This window comes from Pimephales promelas, chromosome 10, assembly GCF_988280905.1.
Source record: "Pimephales promelas chromosome 10, fPimPro1.hap1.1, whole genome shotgun sequence".
Lineage (NCBI taxonomy): Eukaryota > Metazoa > Chordata > Actinopteri > Cypriniformes > Leuciscidae > Pimephales > Pimephales promelas.
Window position 1 is genome coordinate 27,012,923 of NC_142778.1, and position 14,259 is coordinate 27,027,181.

Below are 14,259 nucleotides of genomic sequence, written 5' to 3' on the forward strand. Positions count from 1 at the left end.
AAAAACCATCATCTAGCATTAAGCTGATTTACAGCATCTAGAATATAAAGAGCTAACAAGTAGCTAACAAGGACTACAACTACCAAAAGGACGTGAGTTTGAATTGTGCAACCATTGTTTTCAATATATTGCTACTTTTAATTCTGTAAAGCTGGACACGAAATAATAGTCAGATTTTGTTTTATTTTTATTTTTTTAAAGAAAGCATGTGTGTTTTTTTGTTAAGTATCATATTTGATACTCAGGCTTTTATGGCTAATAGTAGCTCATACATGAGGAGTAAAAACACTTCAGTGTGTTATTCAGAGATCCAAGCAGAGCAAAAATTTGCAATTCTGTGCTGTTGATTTATTAATATGGCCAAAAAGCAATATGAAATTTTAATGGCTTGTAATGTAAATCAATGAGATCTCAATAACAATATAGCAGACTATTTACTCTACATAATATGCATATAAAATCTGTCTTTGTAAAATGATTTTTTAAAGGCTTAGTTTTATGATCGAAGCTTTGTAGCTCAAAGCTCTTTCATATAATGAAATGCAATACAATGACGATCGAGAGACGTATAAATAAGCATTCCTCAAAAGCCATAAGTTATTCTAATATCTACTTAAAAAAATCAGTAGAGACAGAATATGAAGAAGATTGTGTACAACAGGTTTTTCCAGCTATATTTTGTTTATGTTGATAATTTAGAGGCCTTGGAAATGTGTGTATTAAATTTGATACAGCAGGCTTTATAGACTTATACTAAAAAGAAATTCCAACTTCAAAATTTAAGTTGTGTTTGACTATGTATCATTTATGTTGTAGAACAAAACATAAAAACTCTCTTCAAAAACTACATACTAATGAAAATCCTGTTTTAACGACAAACCAGCTTTCTGTGTTAGTCTACAAATTTGATGTCATGACAGATCAGCTCTATTGCTCGTATCAAATCGATCTTACCTGGTGAACCCTCTCCTTTCATAGCCCTCATCAGTTCATTGGCTCTCTCTTGGCAGTGCAGAGACTCAAGCAAGTATAGTACATAGTCATCAAACATGAGGTGGATCAGATGGAATGAGCCTAGAAATATAAAGAATCCAATTTATCATCAAAAGTTCCTACCAATTCAAGTTCACCTGTCTGAAACAAGAAATAATTGAAGGCTTTGTGGACAACTACAATAAAGCATTTTGAATTTGAATCTCTGAGAGCTTTGAGAGATCAAAATGATTTGACGTTGTTAACTGGCGCAATACTATTGAGCTCAAATGCAAGTCAGAACCAAACTAGCGGTCCAAGCATAAAATCTACAGAGTTACTGAAGCATATGATGCTTTGAGTCCATTTTCTGAATGAGATGGGGGAAAGAATTCATAAGGAGCATGGTACAATCCTCACATTGTGTTAGCAACTCCAGCCACTATGTGCATAATAAACATGGCTGCTATTCAGCGGACTGGGCGCAATACTGCCCGGTCATAAAATGGGAAGAAGGGGGGAAAGACTTGGTGGGGGTTTGCCTTTGTTAATTAGCTGTTTTGTACAGGGAGCTGCATTATCAAAACACTGCAACCAGCTGTGCCTTTGATATTCACAGACAGAGCTGACAGGGAGGGGGCTTTTACCTCTTTTATGGCCCTTCTTTCAGTAACTTTGCCATAGACGGCTAGATGGTGTAAGCCAAGAGTTAACAAAGCTGCCATCTTAGTTAAAAGTTGACACTTGGTGTTGTGGATTGAGAAACTTTGAGCTAACCTGAAAAACTCAAGCTTCCAAACAAATAAAATCAGTAAGAAGTACTTTCAACTCTTTCTAATTGCATGATTGTTGTGACAAAACGGTGCAGCTAGACTCACCGAAGCTGGGTGCACTATGCAGCGTCATATCCCGGATAACTCTGGTCCCGAAACATGACCACATGAGCAGGAACTGCTGAGCTACCCTCTTCAGGCATCCGGGTCTCTTCCCCGCCACCTAAAGGGAGTATTACCATTAGAAAAGCCTGGGGGAAGGCACAGGGGCCTTAACCTTTGGGTCCATACTGGGGCCTAACCCCTAAGTACGAAAAACACGTCAACAAGTCAACTATTTGATTTGCCCCTAAGGAAACACCCTCCCATTGAACTATTGTCTGGTAGGTAGTATAAGTTCCCATGGCAACCACATTTACAAGCCCATATCTGGACTATAATTGAGGCCCCACAAAAAGGGGCCATGAAGACATCATTAAGTTGGGGGATTGCATCACGATAGGCCTTAAGTATGTTGTGACGGCATTTAGAGTTGCATGGGTTGGACACCTGTAAACTCTGTTATAAGAACATAAAAACAGTCTAATGACAATTCTTGATTATATTTCTGTTGAAATTTCTAAATGATACATCCATAAATATGTACTGTATATATATACAGTTTTGAGCATTGACAATAATAACAAATTTGTCTTGAGCACCATATCAGCATATTAGAATGATTTCCGGATTATGTGACACTGAAAACTGGAGTAATTATGCTGAAAACGATACTAAAATTATATTTTAGAAAGCAAATGTTTTGAATAGTGATAATATTTCACATTATTACTGTTTTACTCTAACTTTGATCAATCAAATGAAACCTAGAGAAAGACTTCTTTCAAAAACATTAAAAAAATATTACCGACCCCAAAAGGTATAGGTTTTTTTTATTCATATTCACATAATTGTATAGGCCTATATTTTAGCTAAACAAATAGATATCTAATTACTGTATAGGATCATCATACTGTAGTAGAGTAAAAATCAAGCCGGATTTTCCCAGGTCAACGTATTTTGTTGATCTAGGAACAACATTCCTGTCTGAAAATGTAGTCCCTCCCAACCCTATCCCTACACCTAACCTAATCCTACTCATTATCCCTAAAATCAAAGGGAAATGATGGGAAGATAACACTGACGTAGAAGCAGCTAACCCTAGTTGTAAGCTTAAAGTTGACATAAACTGAAAACTTGTCCCTCAAATCTGATTGGTTGCTCCAGGATCAACAAAGATGATGATCCAGGAACATGTTGCACTTGGGGAAATCACGTACCCTCACGACACATCTCTCCACCATAGAGTCCAGCCACTCGATGTAGGCTTCAATAGGGGACTGGTCCTCCAGCAGTCTGTCAAATTCTTGATACACTTTGAAAAACAACAGAAAAGAGTTTGAGAGATTAAAAACACATTTCTTTTTTGAAGAATGCATTTCTCAAATTGGTCAAATTCCATTTTAATTGCTAATCTATAATTACAAAAATGCAATTGGCACAGATTTGAGACCTCCGTATGAATTGTAGGAAGAGGAGCTCAGAATCCTCTTTTGAGGATGACATGACAGAATCTTTGAACTTTGACCTGATCAGTCATGTGAGAGGTTGACGCTGAAATGAATTTGAAATGCTCCTCGGGGTGTCAAACTGTGAGGGTTAACCTCTCAGTGTCTGTGGTTAAAGCTCGACGCTCATGGTCGTGGGAATGATTCAGCTCTGGTTGACAGCTACTGTGTGGAATCCGAAACGTAAACCAGTGGGGATTTTAACACAGCGCTGCATGTGATTCTGCAGCAAATACACTGCATGTGGTGTACAGACACACTAATGAATAAATCTAAATCAGTCCGGCTATGTCTTATCTGATACTTTTTCATGAAATGCACCACTATTCCTTACAATGGATGATAAGTCTCCTCTCGTCCTCTCTGGAGTCTTCCATTGTATAAAGAGTCTGTTTAGTGATGCTGTTGAGGTCTACGTTCCTCCAGTCTTCAAGCATTTGAAAGGTGATGTCTGCACTGTGGATCACCGTCCGAGAGGCCTGCAAGATCAAGATTTTAATTAAAATTGCTCCCTGCAGTATGATTGATCATAGACATTTGCAAAAAGTTAAATACTAAACATAAACCTGCTGTATACCTGACAGAGATGGTTTAATGATGTTTGTCGTTTAAGTATCTGGGAAAATCTTCTTGACACTGAGAATTTAAAAAAAAAGTAGCCTTAGAATACTAGCAAAGTTCATTGTGATGTTTTTGAGACTATTGAATATATTTGGCACCTACATTCAAACTTTATGTTGCGCAAGTTCTCAGGCAGGTCATGTAATGCCACCTTCAGCCACTCGTCCAGCTGCTTGGCAAACTTCCTGATCACCTGAGTGAGGCTGCATTATCGAAACACATAAACAAGGACATAAATGTTAATTACACAAAGAATGCTCTGACGCAATGACTTTTTTCACCTCTTGTAATGCGTCATTGAAAGGTAATCTGCTAAGTTAATTACCCTGACGCAAAAGTTAGATATGCAATGCTGGCATGATCTCTGTGGAAATAGTATTAAAGGTATTTATAGCTTGAAGACAAAAGTCTATTTGACTAAAGAAAAAAGTCTCAAGGCTTGGACTTATCAATCAGCACTGAGGCAATTCTGATGATGTAGAATGTGAGAATATAGCATCATATATAATATGCGAGTAAAAATATTCATAATCTTAACAAATTATTTGATATTAAAATGTGATGTTTCTTCACTTTTGCCACCAAAACCCTCTTACTTAGCCAAATTCCCCCCTCCATCCACTCATATAGGTAGGCTAGAGCTTTTCTTAATCCAGTTCCAATAAATAAACTCAAGTTCTGTCACAATTTTTCTTTTTCTAATTTAATAACCACTTTCCAGTGATGTAAAGTATTCAGGTAAATGTTAATTGTACTTTTTGGCTACTTTGTAGTTTTACGGAGTATCAAATATATTAGCAACTTTTACTCTATAAATGACTTAATTTTTTTTAACAGTATTTGTACTCTTTACTCTAATATATCTGTAATGAATAATGCAATTTCTCATTAAAATGTACACCTAACATTTTCTGCAGCAGTTTATTTTTCCTACAAAAGAAGAGATATTGCCATCTACACGGCTTTGAAGGTATTATATCGTGTGCGTTTTTAAAGGTGCTCTAAGCGATGTCGGGTGACGTGACTTCTTGTTGACGTTAAAAGTATTTTCAAACAAAATGGAGGCTAGATACACCCTCCCTCCTCCTGACTACTCCTCCACTGACCCCCCCAAACCCCACCCCCAGGGCCTTCTTGTCAGTTATTGGCTGGAATAGTTTGTTATGTTTCATGGAGCGGGTTGCCGCAGTTTGTTTTTGCTGCCATTTGTGGAGCCTGGGTTTTCTGCATAGACCGCATTTTTTTACAGTGTGTTTAGGGGACATGCAGCAAGCGGATATTGAGGAGATGTTTGCTGTATATAAAAAAATCGCTTAGAGCACCTTTAACCAATTTTTTCAACATGGCTACTCTAAGTGAATGTGAGTGCATTAGCATAAGTAGGTATTTGTGAATCGCAGGTGTTTCATATATGAGATAAGGATGTGACTTTAACTGGTGATGAGGCCGAAACCAAAGTCCAGTGCAAGCAGCCTTTGACCATTCATTTTACTTAACATTATTATTTATCCGTTATATTGAAGAGACCTTTTTGAGGGATATTAGTTTACTTGAGCCCTTTTTGAATTCTTGAGCTTAACTGAGACTTGAGAGTGTTTGTAGACGTTGTCAACCTTGATTTAGTGCAATTTTGAGGTTTCTTAGAAGATAAAAATGTGATTGCTCTCCTCACAAATCAACTGTGTCTTGATTTTCACTGGCATGTCTCTAATGTGTTGAGGACTAGAGAATCTTTGAGCCTACATTCAGTATGAGTAAGCACTGTTAAAATCAGATACTAAGACTTTTACTTAAGTCGTATTGGAATTGGTGACTTGTAATGGAGTAATTCTCGCTTTGAGGTAACGGTACTTGGTATGGTTTGACTTATACCACCCTTCCACCCAGAATTATGCCAGGAAATGCAGCATTTTCTTTAGTTCTACACTTTTTTTTAGCCCGTTCTCATCCCAAGACGTCATCTAACTGACGCTTTTGACCATACGTCAACATCCGACGTTTTAGGGCACCCTTTAACGTCAGTTAGATGACGCTATCTAATCCTAACCCTACCCCAGACCTAAACCTACCCCGTAATCTAACTGACGCTAAAGGTAAAGCATCAGTTAGATGACGCCCTAGGATAGCGTCATCTAACTGACGTTAAAGGGCACCCTAAAACGTCGGATGTTGACGTATGGTCAAAAGTGTCAGTTAGATGACGTCTTGGGATGAGAATGTGTTGCTTTTTTAACTAAATCAAAATAGGCAGGGATGGGAGTCACCTGTCAGGTAGAGCCTGTAGGACGGTGGGCATGAGGACTCCTGAGATGGCCTTGTACAAAATAGAGTCACAAACCCCCACTATATTCACCACTGTAGAAGAGCCCAGGACAGGGAGCATGTGGGGCGGCATGCCCTGCCAAAAGTGCAACAGGAAGCTCTGGACCTATGCATATACACAAACAAATAAACATTGTGATAAAAAATGAGGAAAGCATTTTCTTGTGGAAACCATACTTCAAATATGGTAAACATAATTCAAAGCATATTAATGCATGCATGCAACTAAAAAAAAAAGACAAAAAAAGAAATGTCAAACCTCATCGAAGTTGGCTCGTATGACAGTATCCAATATTCTCTGACAGTGAGTTCTGTACATCATGATAAAGGTTGAGACCTTGTAGAGAAAAAAAGCCCATTTAAACGACCCATTTATAATACTTTCCCACAGAGACTAATTCAACGAAACGCTTGGTTAATGATGTCATACCAAATTCATTCCTGACTCATGGTCATGCATTAATAAGACACTAAAAGCCTCTAACACTATAAGAAAGAGGATACAAATACCAAACAACAAAAAAAAAGCTGCTTTCACGAACAATGCCTATTTACAAGGTCTTGCCAAACCAGTGTATGAAAAGAGGCTTTAAAGATCAGAAACTCACAAACCATTTAAAATTACAGGCACCTTTTTAAAGCGAGACAGCTAGTGCCCGTCCTTTGTCCGATGCGAGATCTTATTATCTACTCGAAAGATTAAGAGTTCGCTAGGAACCAACACATAAATCCTCCAGGTCCTCATCTAAATCCAGGCCCAGGGAAGGTCCGCCTGACACATGAAAGCAGGATCTAGAGGGGTGGGTAGCGGGCAGGAGGAGGGAGAAGGGGGGGTTGGAGTTGGAGGTTAGCAGTTAGAGGTTTTAGTGATCTGTTTACCTTCTCTTCTGGCAGACTGGCAGGCAGATTTAAGTCTTTGACATTTGGAAAGTCTGGCAGGAGAGTGCCCAGCTTGGAGCGCGGTGAATACGCCACTGTCTGTTTGGTGACCTCTTTCTTGCCCGTCTCGTTCACCCACGCAGCGCCCTTTTTAGAGTACATCACATCGTAGTACTGGGAGCTCTCCTTCACAGCGATTCCATAGTAGTGATACCTAAGAGGGACAATTGAGTGGCAGGATGGAGATTATATATGAGCTGTAAAAAAAATATTGTTGGTTTAACTTAAAAAATTAAGTTAATTGAAATGGAAAAATTGAGTTAATACAATGAAGGTGATTGATTTAATAACTTAAAATATTATGTTATCTGAATGATTTAAGTTGATTTGACCAACGAAAAAATATTTTTTTACAGTGTAAAAAGTGTTCAAAGTCTAAAGTAGATTTGTGACAGTGTTCATTTCTTTTTATACATTTCTTTGTAAATGGCAATATGTCTTTCAATGACCAAGATCCTAATAACTGTTTTTTAACAGGCCCAAGTAACATATATATATATATATATATATATATAATGCTCACCATGGCTGCATTTCTACATTTATTTCTATATATAAATATAGAAAAATACTGTAAAAACAGTACTATTGTGAAATCTGATTTAAAATAAATATTTTCTATTGTAACATGCTTTAAAATGTAATTTATATATAATACATTTAGATCAGAAAATTGCTCAAAATTCAGCTTTGCCATTACAGGAATAAATTGCATCTTATGTTAAAAAGGAAAACATTAACTATTAAATAGTCATCATATTTCACAATATTACTGTTATTACTGCATTTTTTTAATCAAATAAATGCAATCTTGGCGGACATTAGAGACTTCCTTCATTTTTAAAAATGTAATCTTCAAACATTTTTTTTTTTCAAATAAATTATAAATACATTTTTTAAAACACTTATTTCACAGGATTTTTTTTTTAGTTTGGAGCAACATAAGGGTGGATAGATAAGGGCGGGGAAATAAAACTTTGCAAATTAATCATTAGTTATTGGAAGTGATATTGACTCCACTTGGCTCAGTTTCAGATTGTCATCAACTTGACAAAACATATTTAAAGTGATATGATAAATGTAAAAAGTTAGAAAAGGTCTATAATATTGGAGAAGGAACTTACTTCGATTGGCCCCTCGTTCCTAGTCTCCGTGTGGTTAACTGAGGAAACTGTTGTCTTATTATCTGTAAAACACACACACACACACACACGCATGAAACTTTTCAGAGCTTTTGGTGACATCAGTGTGTTATCTGTAACAACTACGACAAAAAAATATCTTCTCAATCATCTTGTTCGATTCATACATGTCCACTGACATTTCTTTTCTGGCCAATCTTTCTTTTTCTCTCTGCTTTTTGTCCATGAGCTCCTTGGTCCAGCTCCTGGTGCAGAAAACTTTGCAAACAGTGAAGCTCTCTATTGTGCGGGATGAAAAAAGAGGCCAAGCTGTGAAGTTTCTGTCAGGCTTGGCTTGATAAATGAGCAGACAGGGAGGCAGGTCCAGCTCTCTCTCTCTTTTTTGTCCTGAATCAATGAAGCCTTCCTAAAGGACACCCCACGCTGCTCCAGCCACTGATCTAACATTCCGCAACATCTCACCCTTCCAAATTTCCTTTAATTACACATTAATCCAGGCCCCCTCTCTTTTTCAATATCCTCCGACAGGACCCGGGGGAGCGGGACAAGGGTGTCGGGGGGTGGCTATATGAGTAGGTGGGTTGAGGGGTTGTGGGAACAAGGGTGAACATGTTCATTGTTTTTATTGTCCAGCTATGAGTTTGCAGAAGAGGTGTAAGAAAAGACCACTGGCTGTGGCTCTTCATAATACCCAGTATTATGTAATGCTTTTCTTTTTTTTGTTTTTTTGTAACAGATGTATTCCTTCCTCTTTCAAGTGAACATGCATTTTTATAGGACCTTTGATAAGAGAAAACTATGTGTTTTTACATTTGATTTCCTCATCAAAGACAGAATATTTGATTTCATCACTGTATTAAACACATACCTTCCCGAAGCTTGCAGCGTTGACCGGCTGAGAATCAAGTTTCTCGCAGAAGTCCAAGTAATGCATGTACAGTGCACTGCGAGGAATACAAACACCCTCTGCGATCTCATAGTTCTCCTCCAACCTAACGAGAACACAGTTAGGTCAGCGCACATAGAAAACTAGGGTCTACACATCAGAAGTCAATGTTAAATAAACTCGGGAGGGAGGCAGTTCTGCGGTTCTAAAACAAATATTACTGTGTGTACTGGAGGGATCTTCAAGCAATGGGTCAACGTGAAAAAATTTGGTTAATTGTTTTTGTGTAATAATGTAGTTCAAGTTTAACAGTATCAATTTAACTTAATTGTAATAAAAAGTATTTCAAATGAGAGAAAATTGAAAATGGAGAGGTTCATTTGAGTTTAGTTTTGTTTGCCATATTTTTGACTGAACATTCAATGTGCAATTTGAAATGTAAAGTCTTTCTCTGTGAGGTTGTAAGTCTGTTCGCCTTTCTGATACTTGAAACCGACAACTTACAAACAGCAGGACTGCAAACATGACATTTGGAAATTCAACTGCTGTTTTATGATATAGAATTCCTAGACAAGTGAATGATTTATTTGAAAATTATAAAGCACGCAATTGTATGTGTCATATTTTACAAAATGGAGCCCTGAAACTATACACAAAATAGCGTATCTCAAACCCAAGGAGGAGTTTTCCCTCACACTGAAGCATTTTGCTCCTACTGGATGGCATTTAAAGTATAAAAGTGAATTACTATATTCATCATTTTCTAGAATTTTCAAGAATTCAACTTTGTGTGCGGCAGTGGTAAAGATGAAAATAAGTGATGTACATTTCTGGTGTAAATTAGACTCACCATTGTAATGTGGCAGGTGTTGAATGTGGCTTGGATGCTCGGTTATTTTCCTTCTCTTCGTCTTTTATCATAAGAACAACAACAATTAGAATTAGTAATAAAATAAATAAATTATACATAGGCTAATGCAATATATGTAGACTGTATATCAAAATTTATATACAGTAGCCTATATATATTTTTTCCTTTTGAAAGATTTTGTCACTGTTAACCTTCACATTATGTTCTCTCTGAGCAGAATTATTCATGTTTCATGCAGTCTATTCTGATTTAATTTATTCATGACGATACATTAGGCTACTTACTTTCGTCGTTGGACATGTTTCCAATTGAAGAGTGGCTGGAAAAGCGCTTGCTCTCGCTTTCGTTCAGACATCTTTCAATCCAGCTCTCTGCAAAAAGAGGGGGGGGGGGGGAAATATTATTTTTTACATTATTCCTTTTTATCGTAGGCATACGGCTGTCTTCTCGTAGGCCCGGCACGTCCTCTTGTTTATTTATTAATTTTTAGATTAAAAAAAAAATGTTTTAAACAGTGGGCGAAACGAAACAAAGTTTTAGCAATCTAATTTGGCCTTTTTTCAATTCCATTTTTATTTACTTATTTAACAAAGCCTATATTTAGCATAATGATTTATCAAGGCTATTCCCATCGGCAGAGGCAACAGGTGCAACCACGCCGTGGTGCCTAAACACAGAACTAACGTTAGGCCAATTCGTCTTATTTCGTTTTTTCCCCTAATATTTTGAAATGTTTTGTGAATGTGTTGAACTTTTTTAATTTTAAATTCCACAGTATATGCTATAGATAGGCTACATTAACTTTCAGTTTGTAGACGAGTGCAATAAACATTAGAAAACGTGGTTGCGTTGCAGCCACTGCTTAAAGAGTTGAGGCCGGGGCATAATAATGACGGGGCAATTCAATTATAATCGATTGTGCGGATCTTTGGGCAGCTGGGATTCTATTTGAAATGTTTTCAGCAGAACTGCAGGAATCCTTCATTGTTCCCGAGGCGAATTACAGGCGCGCGCACGCTCAATTGATTCTGCGCGCTCGCCGTTCCTCCATTGCTGTGCCTGTGTCGTCATAATAGAACCTTTTTAGCGCCATTCTCATTTATGCTATGTAAGTAAGCCGACTGGTGTCCTTACATCACAAGACTGAAACACTTTTAATTCGATTCGAACGTAAGTCAAACATGTTTTCCTGCAGTGGCCATGACAACAGTTATAGCATCGGCTGCGAGTCACTGGGCAACCAATAGCCTAATGATGCTTCATGACGCGGCTGAAGTTATGGAGAAAGTTATGATACTCAACAGTTGTTTGGATAAGTTATTTGACAGCCTTCAGACAAAAAATTGAGATGTACTTTTGACTTGATTAAAATATACATTCAGTGAGGCAAATTTGCACTTGATGAAATTACTAATAACATAAAATCTACATTCTTGACTGAATGGATTATGGAGATCATAGTTTGGTAGCAAGTTAAATGCTCTAATTTGCTAATTTCCTATCATAATAATCAAATCCTCATAGTTTCAAAAAGCAAGAAAAAAAAACAAGCAGGTGTTTTAAAAATAGCTTATTACATTACAAAATGCTAAGGAGCTATGATATATTTTTTGATCACTAAATTAATTGTTAAAGTTATGAACAAACTTCTGTGCTTTTACAAACTAGGAAATTAAATTTCCCTCAAGTATTCATTTTTTTGTGTGTGTGACAATTATTGACAGGCTTTGGATTTTCTGAGATCACACTTTTTAGGTAAAATAAACCAGCAATGAGACGGAGAAAAATATAAACAAGTTCAATTTACTTAATGTAAAATATTCCTTTTATGTAAAAAAGTTATTTTTAAAAGGCTACAACAGGCTGTATAAACTATTTCAAGTATTAACATGCATTTGAAAAACCAAATGATCATTTTTAATTTTGCTGGCATTTTTTTTAATTTAAATGAAAACGTATTATTATTATACTGCAGCTGTTATGAAGCTCAACAAATCTCATTTGTCCCATCAGAATCTAATTCATCTGTCAGTCTCGTCTCATAGTCAGTTGAGATCAGATTTTCAGTCTGTAATTGAATCATTTGCTCTGTGAACAGTTTAAGTAGTTCTCTAAATAATTGGATTAAATCCAATCTAAAGCCGAGACTGATCTGAGATCATTAATAATCATGCGCTGAATATCAGGATGGAAAGGAGTATCCAAAATGGCTAATAATTTAAAAACATTCTCACAAAACGACTGCATTAAACAAAATTGAACGATGGGTAACACTGCTTTTTGAAGCCACGAGGAGTGTAGAATTGACACATTTGGTGGTTAAACTACTTCTAGAAATATTCGAAATAACATTGCCTTTGCAATTTATACCTTCAGGACATGCAATTATATTTACCAATAGTATCAAGTGCAGTTTTGACTCAAGTCAAAACTTAGCTTGAGCAGGTGCATCATTAAAAAACCAAAACAACAACAACAACGTTTAAACTGGACAACAAACTCAGATCTGTGACCTTGCATGAGTTTAGTCTCAATTTAAGGTCATATTGCTACTCCGTAAAAACGCCGTCCACTTTACATAGTCCCAAATCGGTGTAAAACCATATTCTCAGCAGAAGCACACCCATCCGGGGGGGGCCAAAAAAAAAAAAAAAAAAAAACACGCGCCAACTTATCTCTTGGTGTACTAGATTCAAGAGCTTCCCTGACGAAAGGTTAAATAACTTTTTCTGATGCCAATCTCATGTCTCAAAATCCCAAGGCCCGTTTCGCGTTCCAAAAGAGCCCAGATCCCAGGCGTCCCAATGTCTCGGCGGTGCAGCAGGAACCAACCTGTGGAATCCATGTCAGGCTCTTCCAGCAGCCCACAATGCATCCTCTTCCCATGCACGTTCCAGGGGCTCCTCTGAGAAAATGGCTCCGTGCTGGACTCCCCCTCCTCAGCTCCCTCCGTCTCTCCGAGAGAACTGCCCGTCGTAGAGATGCATAAGATGTGAGGTCCGTGGAGAGGGTGGCGATGCTGATGGAGGTGGGGGTGTGGGTTGTAGGAGCGGGTGGGGTGGGGGTCACAGACTCCAGAGATCCAGCGGGGGAAAAGCCAGAGCCGTCAAAATGTTTGCTGATGTTTCATGGGAAAGGGGCTGATTTTATAGGAGCCCTGATGGGGGACATGTCATTGATAGGCTCGGCAGGCTGATGAATGGCTTCGAGTCAGATGGGGATGTGGCAAGGCTCACTGGAAGTCTTTTGTGGGGCTGTTTTGAATAAGAAAAGCTCCCTTCCCCGAAAAAAAAAGAGGCTTAGATCTACGCAATCCCAGCACTGTGGCCTCCCCGTCTCCCATTATAGCATTTAATACGTTTTCGTACCCTCTCCTCACACGCACATACAAACTCTGCCCCTGCTGCTTTAGTTTTAAAGTTCTCCATCCAAGGGCCACTTTTTGGCCCATTGCAGAACTTTTTTGATGTCTGCGATGCCGGTCTGGAAACGGGAGCGTGAACGAGTTAATTCATATCAGTGCAAAAAAAAAAAAAGTCTCACGCAAACATGTTTCTCGTCATCTTTTGAAACCAAAAGTCCAGAAAGTTCATAGGCCGTTGGCAAAACTGGATAGAGAAAGTTTGGTGGACCCCCCTCCCCTTGTCGCTCTCCTTGAAGCAACCTTATTTTAGTGTGCTGGGAGGAGAGCGCAGCCACAAAAGAGGGAAGTAAAAGTGTAGAGCCTGAGGCAGGGAGGGCTCTGATGGAGTGCCTACAAACTGCAGAAGGGAAAGCTGTGATTAGAATATGAATGGAACCACGGGGGAAAGAGAGAGCGAGTCGGAGAAAGGGGGATTATGGTGGAACTGCTCCCCACTTGGTGGACGGCAGAGGAACGCTCGCTCCTACACCTATAGACTGCGCCGGCGACGGCCTTCTCACTGCGAGGAGGTCGGACTTCACCTGGAGATATTTATTTGGCATATGAGGTTTAGATGGAACAAGCTGCTGTACAGTAGTCCCCAGACACTTATATAAAATAAAACCAATATCCGTTCTTTTAAACGAATGAATGTCACGAGCATCAGATATACTGATTAAAATGTCCATATGATGGGTAATGTGATCAATCACTTCACTAAGA

The 14,259-nt window shown here is 38.1% G+C and overlaps 1 protein-coding gene across 1 annotated transcript; it reads right to left on the reverse strand.

Annotated features, from left to right (window-relative positions):
• Positions 1-877: 877 nt before the first annotated feature.
• On the reverse strand, positions 878-13,227 carry LOC148977423 (transcription factor RFX4-like). The gene is made up of 14 exons (XM_089116386.1): positions 12,966-13,227; positions 10,418-10,504; positions 10,113-10,173; positions 9,245-9,368; positions 8,359-8,420; positions 7,175-7,388; positions 6,555-6,632; positions 6,238-6,401; positions 4,076-4,176; positions 3,930-3,988; positions 3,687-3,831; positions 3,065-3,159; positions 1,851-1,968; positions 878-1,074 (listed from the first exon to the last, which is right to left on the reverse strand). Exons 1-14 carry the CDS (start codon positions 13,006-13,008, stop codon positions 893-895), a joined length of 1,533 nt encoding a protein of 510 aa, XP_088972512.1. The 5' UTR covers positions 13,009-13,227; the 3' UTR covers positions 878-892.
• Positions 13,228-14,259: the final 1,032 nt, after the last annotated feature.

What these genes read in the sequence shown, in the direction of transcription:
- LOC148977423 (XM_089116386.1), bottom strand. Translation starts at nt 13,008, where the DNA reads ATGCATTGTGGGCTGCTGGAAGAGCCTGACATGGATTCCACAG. An exon ending in GCCTGACATGGATTCCACAG is followed by an intron (nt 10,505 to 12,965) that starts GTTGGTTCCTGC and finishes CTCTTTTTGCAG; the next exon opens with AGAGCTGGATTGAAAGATGT. An exon ending in ACACCTGCCACATTACAATG is followed by an intron (nt 9,369 to 10,112) that starts GTGAGTCTAATT and finishes TGTTCTCGTTAG; the next exon opens with GTTGGAGGAGAACTATGAGA.